This window comes from Chaetura pelagica, unplaced genomic scaffold (genome assembly GCF_000747805.2).
Source record: "Chaetura pelagica isolate M959 unplaced genomic scaffold, ChaPel_1.0 scaffold101, whole genome shotgun sequence".
In the NCBI taxonomy this organism is placed as follows: Eukaryota; Metazoa; Chordata; class Aves; order Apodiformes; family Apodidae; genus Chaetura; species Chaetura pelagica.
Window position 1 is genome coordinate 6,602,457 of NW_009952564.1, and position 9,074 is coordinate 6,611,530.

The 9,074-nt window shown below is 44.9% G+C and overlaps 1 protein-coding gene across 1 annotated transcript in view; it reads right to left on the reverse strand.

The window, feature by feature from the left end:
• LOC104384975 (3 beta-hydroxysteroid dehydrogenase/Delta 5-->4-isomerase-like) overlaps nt 1–6,728 on the reverse strand; it is an 11,378-nt gene extending 4,650 nt beyond the window's left edge. The window contains exons 1-3 of the mRNA XM_009993370.1: nt 6,700–6,728; nt 6,236–6,458; nt 579–743 (exon numbers count right to left, since the gene is read on the reverse strand). Coding sequence (XP_009991672.1) covers nt 579–743; nt 6,236–6,389 — 319 coding nt within the window. The 5' untranslated portion in view covers nt 6,390–6,458; nt 6,700–6,728. The remainder of the gene's footprint in view (nt 1–578; nt 744–6,235; nt 6,459–6,699) is intronic.
• Between the last annotated feature and the right edge of the window lie 2,346 nt (nt 6,729–9,074).

A 9,074-nucleotide genomic window follows, 5' to 3' on the forward strand; every position in this document is an offset into this window, starting at 1 on the left:
CATTCCTGCACACACAGACATAATGGCAGATGGGAAGAGAAAGAGAAGGGGGACAGAAAAAGAACAGGAGTGAGAGAGCCACAGGGTCTGAGACACTAGCAGTGCAAGTTTGCTGTAATTGCAGCCAAAGCCTATAGTGTCTGTAAAAATTCGAATCTGTGCACAGGCAATGATACTGCATGGGGAGGGAGAATAAGAATCAGTTTTTCTTGGATTCACATTGGGGTTTCAGAGGTGATTTTTCTTCCAGAAGGGTCCACTGAGCGTGGGATTATGTCTATCCCTGTGGAAGAAAGAACCTGTGCAGATCTCAGGATGGGCAGATGTGAGTGCTGACAAGAATGAATGATCCTGCAGTGCCCTGCAGTGGAAGGCTGGTGCACGCTGGGTGTGGAGAGAGCCAGAGCTGCACAGTGCAGCACGTGTGCATCCTTTGCACTCACAGGTGTAGCTGTGCAACATGCACAACAACCCAGTTAATCTGGCTCAGAAAAACACCTCATGTGCTCCTTTTCCTGAGCAGATGATGATCAGGACGTAGTAGACACGAGTTTGAGAAAGGTGCTTCACCTGTTTACCTGTTACATTGACTTCCCAGAGCAGCTGCTTCTCCACAAGGCCCAAAGTGTCAATGATGGAAGCTGTGTGGATGACAAGGGAGACCCCCTGACAGGCACGGTGCAGGAATGTCACATCTCGGATGTCCCCTTCCAGGATTTTAACTTCAGTCTTGCCTTGGAACTCTGCAAGGGCAGTAGAAAACAAAGCAGAAGACCTCACAGACATCCTAAGGAGAGCACTGACAGGGGTGGCGGAGGGCTGTGGATATGCTGATGCTGTGCCTGGGAGCAGGATATTTTAAGACTGGAAAAACAGAACCGTTTTCCAATGGCTATACTGTCAAGTACTAATTACCGTGGTGTAGAATCTGTGTTGCGTTACCTGCATTTTTGAAGCTACATTCCTGCATGGTTCTTCTTATTTTCTTTTTTTTTTTCTTTCTTTGATATTTAAAAAAAAAATAAAATTGAAAAACAAAAAAAGAAGGAACCTTTCTCACTGCTAGCCAGGGCCTGAAATTTCCTTCAGGAACTTTTAAAGTTCACAGAGGAAGCTTTAGCTATGTACGTTCTGGTGACTAACTATTTATAAAAGTGTTAACCAAGTACACTGAACACCCAGGCACTGCATGCCCTGTCTTCAAGGTGATGAATGACCTCTCTCCATGTGTGCAGAGAGCTGTCTTCACCCCTATTTTCTGCCCCTTGGTCTTGCCCATGTTGCAGCTCTTCTAATGCATTGCTTACAGTTCTGACACATCTTACACAGAACTTACTGTGCCTCTTCTAACTCCATTTCACCATCTGTGCTGTTGGGGTCATTTTTAGCACTCTCATCCTTCTGGTCCAAATCTGAACTCTCAAGGCTGCTGTTCTGAGGAGCCTCAGCCTTGACTTGCTTTCACTGATGTTTTTAAGCCCACTGCCTCCCCAGCAGCTAACGTGTGTAGCTCTAGTGCAGCCCTAGGCCTCGGAGCCATCTTTCCCCTCAGTTTTGCTGGGCAGAAGCATCCTTATATAGAGCCCAGAACTATATTAAAAAAAATAAAAATAAAAATGAGCCAGCACAGGGTGATCGCCTGGAGAAAATTATAGTCAGAGGTGATGCTGTTCTCCTGGGAATTCTGCTGTCCTGGCTGCAGCTGTGCTGTGGGAGAGGAGAGGACTTTCTCAGCATGAGTGACTCAGAAGCTCTGAGGACAGCAGGTCCCCTGGGGAGCCTCTGCTGCGGCTGCACTAGGGGCCCCCCAGGCTCAGCTCCTGGGGAGCGGCTCTGCAGGTCCTCTGTCTTCCCCCCGCATCATCAAACGCCCATTTTAGATAGGAGAAGAACCTAATTAATTTGTACAGCTTTTAGCCTCAGCCATGACCAAAATCTCATGTATCCTGGTGTTTGGTCACTGGTTCCAAAGCAGGCCATGTTTCATCCCATATCTTTAGTGGAGAGACAGCTGCTGGGATCTGGAAAGGAGCAGGGGTATCTTTTAAAATAGCTTTATCTCACTATCTTGGTAGCATGCTAGAATGTAATCCATGTTAATTTAACAATTATTTTGATGCAGCAGGCTTGAGGGTCTGTTCTTTTCGTCACAATCAGCTGGTGCGAGACGTGAAAACAGAGGCTCAATCCTCAAGGTTTACCAAACTGTTAGTATATCTGTAGTATATCTGCCCTCCCAGCACAATCACTGGTCTCTTATGCTTCTTTCTTTCACAGAGTTCACCCATTTCCTGAGACTCTGTTTCCGTAAGGTTTACACTGACCTCTACTTGTATGGATGCAAAAGTATCAGGCTATGGGGCTACACTTTTTGTTAAGCACCTGGCAGTTAGATTTGTTCTAACATACATTAGTCTTAGGTTGATGTTCTCCATGAGAATGCTTAGTGAGGCTGCAGTAATCCAAAGGATTGAAATACATAATTTTCACACTGTAAATTCCGACATGTGGCCCTCTCAGAGTGGTGGCTATGCCAGGAGTTAGGAAAATAGAATTTCTAATGCATGCAAATTAAAGCTTTCAGGAAAAATAAAAAAGAAGCCTGTCCTTTTTAAAGATGATCACAAGACTTGCTGGTATCAGCCATTAGAAAGCTGCTGTATAGCTGCTTTGTGCATTGTTTGGGATTGCAATTTAAGTTGTGTGAGTGATATAAATCAGGAAAGCCACTCCTCCATCCCACTAAGCAGAAGCTGCCCTGCTAAGTACAACTTGTTCACTTTGCCAGCATCAGCTAGATGTCAGGAACCAACAGATTGATTTTGTTTTACTCTGATTGAAGGGGAAACGGGAGCTTGGAAACAGACAGAGGAAAGAAGAAATGACAGACAGTGGTTTCAGTTCTGAGATGGACAGCAGAGAAAAACTAGATTTCCATCTGTATAAACCATTGTCCAGGCATCAAAATAAAGAGCATGTGTATGTCAGGTGGAAGAGGGAGAAAGAGAATAAACTCAATTCAGCTCCCCATTTTTGCATACAGTGATTATGAGAAGGTACCTACCCACTGGGAATGCTGCTTCTACTTCACTAATGGTCTCTGTACCCTCTAAGCTGTAAGCAATGATCCCTGCATGCTACAGGGTAGTTTTTGCTTGGAAATGCAATTATTACTCAATAAAATTTGATGTCCTGTAGTGAGCACTGTCTGACTCAGCAATCCAGTCAGACTATTTGACCTAAACTGTCTTTCTCTTTTCTATGTGTTGTTTAAATTTCAAATAAACTGCAATGTCTGTGGGACTTAGTTTGAATTTCTTAGTGCTCTTTTATGGAGGTCCTAAAAACTGTAGGGGTGGATGGTGCAGAAGAGCACTCCTCATGAGAGGTATCCACTTTCCTGGCTAAATGAATGGTTCGTTAAAATGGTCTACTTTGTGTATTCATCAGAGAAAATTAAAAACTGCATCTTATTTTCATTTGTAAAGGGTAAAGCAATTAATTGGCTTCTTTAGCCCAGGGAAGCTGAGATGTTTATTCTGTTCCCATTTCAGCTCTTGGGATGTTCTGTTGCTTCTCTGCCTTTCTGTTTTGAATGCAATGATAAAGGCAAATGAATGTCTGCAATGCTGAGGAAAAGCCAGGAGGCAGTTTCCCAGAGTAGAAACTTTTCCCCAGCAGAAGTCCTGGGAAGAATTCCTGTTTCTTCTCCCTCTGCTTTTCTTCTACTTTGGAGCAGAACTGGTTTTATAGTGCAAAAGAGCCTCAGTGCTCGAGCGTCAATCACAATCTATAACTGGCTGTCCTAAAAAATGACAAGAAATTAGGGTTATGGGGAGGAGAGGGAAGAGGGATAGAGGATGAGACAAGGGGGAGTCAATGCTTTGAAACAGTGAGAAATCCTCTTCAGAACAACCTATTGTCTCCAGCTTTTCCAGAAGCATCAGTGCAGTAGTGGGGGTGAGGGGGAGGGAGGGGTTGTGGTGTGGAAATAATTGCATAAGTGGAAGCACAGGAAAATTAGAAAGATAAATTTGAAGTGGAGTTGGGAGGTAGGAAACCCAAGGCACCAAACTACTGTGTTCAATGGGATGTTCATTCTGAACCACACATTGTAACTGGGGAGACTCTAGGTCACACTTGACATTGACTGGATCATCCTGGACTCCCTAGGGCTGTGGAAGACCATAAATGCCACTGTCTTGTGCAGATGGAGTGCGATGGTCGAGGACTCCCCAGGAAACTTGCCTGGACAAAGAAAGGAGTGTCCCTGAGTATCCCCTGGCACAGCAAGATGTAACTTCTGTGTCTTACTACCTACAGCCCCGACTCTGCAAAGATACTGCAAGTAAAAGGTGCTCAGGAGAAAGAAAACCACTCAGCTCTGCTGCTGGCTATTCAAGAAATCCAAATGACATGTGCCAGCAAGTAAAAATCCCTGCAGTAGAAACAGTGCAGGTCAGAAGACTCCAGCTCCTCCCCCGGTTTTGCAGCAGCCTTGCCTTTGGAATAGGACTCACTGTGCTAGAGAAGAGCTTGAAAGGCAAGGAAATATTTCAGGTTGTCCCGAGCACAAGCACTGGCAGGACGTTTGAAGAGGTGTAGGTACAGAGGCTGGTGCAGAGGGACTGCCAGTTAAAATGCAGGGCTCAAGGCAGTTCAAACTGCTGAAATGCCAGCCTGTTGTTCCCAATACCTGTTTGCCAGGGAAAAAAAGCTCTGATAATTGATTTTTCCCTTCCTCCTGTGCTGGTCAGGCTGCAGGAATCTTGCAAGAATAGGAGAGGGAGTGTCTGGGCAGCATTCAGTAGAGGAAGGAGGGGAGATAGGGAAAAAAGTCCTAGTGCTTTCCTATTAATAAAAAAGGAATAGGGAAACCTTTGCTGCAGCCCAGACAAGACTGTGCTCACACAAACAGTTGTTTTCACTCCCCAGGAAGCTCCATTACCTCCACAAAGCTCTCCTGGCCCGAAGCCTTGCAGATGCCCCTGTGGCTGCCCTGTTGCATCAGTGCTGAACCACACAGGCTCCTGCTGCAAGTGCCTCAGCTCACGGCAGCTGCAGGTTTTGTCACCGGGGGAACTGCCTGGAAACCAGAGCAGGAAGGGCTGCTGCAACAAGGCTGAAGGGCATCTGGCAAATCCTCAGTGAAACACCGAGTGAGATTTAACGAGGAAGAAGTCTGAGATGTGTAAAACCATCCTGAAGGCTGGTGCAATTTGCACCAGGTTTATGGTGCACTATTACTTTTCTTTGGTAACACTTAAACACTTTATAGAAAGATTGTGGCACTTTGGCAAATCTTAGGGGGATTTTCCATAAGGGTTCCCATGTAGTTGCCTGTATAGAGGAAGAATCATCTTGAGATTAAGATGTGATGGAGGAAAGGACTGTCAAGTAAGTGTGATGTAGGGACTTAGTTGAATTAGGTTCCTATATGCCATTCTATAGGCATGCTCAGAGTCCCAGTAAATGGAACATTTAAGATGCAATAGTCTGAGCTGCTTTCCCTGCCACAGGCTGTTTCAGACACTGGCCACCTCATTCATTTGTGCTGTCTCCAGTCTGCTCAGGAAGCCTGAGTCCTGACTTGCCCCTTTCAAACAGGTCCCGTCTCCTCTGTGCATAGCACAAAGTGTTCTGCTCTCCACATGACTGCATTAATAACCAACAACAACAAATTTCTAGGATACCTCATCACAACTCTCAGCCAGCAGATCACAGGTTAACCAAACTAATCACAGGTTAAAAGAAACAACAACCCACTATTAGGTCCTGCTCCCACAGCTTTGCCACTGCCTTCCAGTCCTTCCCATCGGAGCCCAGCACAGTATGCTCTGGGTTATGCTGCCCTGCACCCCCGGTACAGCAAGGGTTGCATTTCCCTTCCTCCCAACAGAAGCATGAGATTTTTGCACTAATTTTGCTCTGTGGGTTTTAATGTCATAGAAGTCAGGTTGAAGTCAACCTACTTGCTGCATTAACAGTCCATACGTCTCTCTTTCCACGTAGAGAAGCCTCAGCACAAGAAAACTGGCAAAACAACCTCTTGCTTTTACATGTAACATCTGATTTCTGTGCTGGAGGGAGAGGGAGAGCTAAAGCAAGACTTCCTGGTAATAAAACCTCTATCTGTAAAGCTTGTTTTGGGTGGGAGGTAAAGACTTCTGTGCTATCCACCCATGACAACAGCACATATACACACAACACATAGTCTTCACAAGATGGTACTTACTTCCAAATCTCCTGAGTGCTTCATTGCTAAAGGCTTTGTCCAGCAGTCGGAGCTCAGCCAGGGCCTCCTCTTCCTCCAAGAGCAAACAGACAATCCTCTGGCCCAGAAACCCTCCAGCACCTGTCACCAGACAGCTTACCCCAGCCAGTGACATTGCTTGGGTTTGCTCCTGAGTGGCAGCCTGGCTTTCCCTGGAGATTAGATGGGCCGGTTCCCCTCCTGCCTGAGGAAATGAACACACAACATCAGCTTCTGGAGTCTTTACAAATCAAAGGGTGCTACCAGAAGGAGACACTACTGAAAAACAAACTCTGACCCCGATCTTAAATAATTTTTAAAGCATGTCTTTTGCTAACTATTCCTATTCATCAGTAGCCTACACAATGTTTCCATGCAAAGATAAGCTATTTACAAACTATTACAGATCAAAGAAATGATAAAATCTGAAAATGGTTTGAGTCAACTTCAATGCTAAACGAACCCCAAAAAAGTCTGCCTCAATCCTTGGTTCCACCTCTCCAGCACTCAAAAGACTGTGGGAGAGATTTGCCTGTATTTATATACCACCTCTGTCATCTTGCTTTCCCTCCCTCTCACGTGCCTCCTTTGCTGCAAAGGAAAGTGGTGCTTCCACCCCTCCCCTCTCAAAGATGAAGGCTGTGGATGCAGCAAGGTCTGAGTGCCTGCCTAGACGAGGTCCTGCATGCCTAAATCCTCTGAGAGCAAGCCCTCATGCTGGCAGTTATCCATAGCTGTGCTTGCCTGTGAGGTGCAGTGGTAATATGAAGGGAGAGAGCATTAAAATTAAATGTAAGCAGCAGGGGTAGCTTTTCATAACTGTTTGAGGGGTAGACTCTACTGCTGTATTTTTATTTTTTTTTTAGCATTCAGCTCCACTGTAGTATGGATTTCTCACTCCTCTCTGTGTGAGACTGAAAACTAACATCTGGGATTTTGAATTTGTTCCATATCCTCGAGGCATTTGAAGTGGTGAAATGGCTTAATTTACAGACTGGTTATATTAAAGCTGCTGGAGAAAAAGATTCACCCGTGAAATGCCTAGTGTGAGAGGACCTAGTTAAAACAAGGCTGTGTTTGTGCCTTTGCAGCAAACTGTGTCATTACTTTTTACATCTCCAAAATACAGGGGAAATGCCCAGGTATCTCCCCCTAGATTTTCACTCCAGTTCTAGCAAAATATTTTTATAGCATGAGCCCAAGGCAGGACTTTGAAACTGGTAATACCTGCCCTGCCTTCACAGGTCTTTCTGTGCTGATACGCTGACTGGAGCTGGATTTCTCTCTCTCTCAGGCAAGGACAGGGCAGACTTCCTTTCTGAAGCAAGACATTGAATAGGCAGCCACCTTCAGTGAGGTGTGCTACTATGGGACATTACAAAGAAGCCCAGCAACACAACTAATTAGGCTGAAATCACTGGAAAGGGAATCACTAATTTCAGGCAGAGCTAGAACGGATCTCTAAAAATGTTTTACTTACATTCACGTGACTGACTCTGAAACTCCCTTTTTTATTCTGTGGTTATTAATTTTGCTCACTCATTAAAGAGAGCCCTGGAGAACATCTATGGGAACAGCACCCTCACATTGCTACTTTTTTAGAGCAGAACTGGGCCTGTAAGTGACAGCAGGAAAAGCAAAACCATCTCTGTTCAAGGAGAAAATACTTTCTAGCTGACACAGTTGATGACAAAGCTTTGGCAACCGTTTTAATCACAATGTCCTTCATAATCATTCCCTTACCCCAACAAAGCTTTCAAAAACATTTTATCAGTTCTTCTTCCCTTGACTTCTCCCAGACAGGACCTTGACGCTGTATGTTCTTATCAGAAGCTGCTGCAAATTAATTTTGTGCGATCCATGTGTTTTGCAAGGAAAAGTAACTGACCCAAGCCTGCTGCTGCAACTGGTGTTCTCTGAAACAGTGCTTCCTTTTCACTATTAGGAAGGAAATAATCTGCCTTAAGGAGGCATTATAAAAACAGGCAACACGACATCACCTCTGAGGACAGAAAACAGCTTTATACGAGAATATAAACGCTACACGGAGGACTGTAGAAAGATTTACTGCTGCCATGCTTTGTCATCTTAGGTACTAACTGGGCCAAATGCTTGGCATAGTTTGAGGGAATTTTCTACTTTGCTCTAGAGCAGCCTTGATTTGAACAACTGCTTGTGGATGTCAGGGATTGGACAGCAGTATTTTGCTCAGTTCAAGTGCTGGTGCTTCCTGTGGTCTCAGCTAGAGACAACATTTTCACCCTCTGTTTCTTCTTGACACTGCTGTGGGGGTTTGCTGGGTGGCACAGCAGCTCCTCTGGGCTGCAAGAAAGGCTGAAGCTGATGTTCCCTGAAGGACACCGAGGCAGATGCTGGAATGGTCTGTAGGTCTCAGAACAGTGTCAATGAGCAATGAGGCCAGAGGACACCAGACTCCTGACCATAGGGAAGAACTTGAAGAAATTCAAAGCTATTGCATGGGTCTGGGATCTGCAGACTAAAAACATAAGTCAGCAGCATCTAAGAAGTTACTGCTTCCAATTTCTATGTCAAGGCATAGTAATTTTAAAACAATGTTGTTGTCTTCTCATTGACTTTATCATAAAACGAGGCCTTCACAGTCTTTGCAATTTTGCTGATGGACACAGAGGGGAATGGTAGAATGAGCTGCATGTCTCAATATCCTTTTAGAAAATTAGAGCTTGTCAACTTTGGCTTGTGCTGGAGAATTGCTATACATGGACTAAGTGCATATCTTCATACATGTGTGATCCACTATCTCCCATTACCATGTTCCTAATCTGCTGGTCCAGGAAGAGTG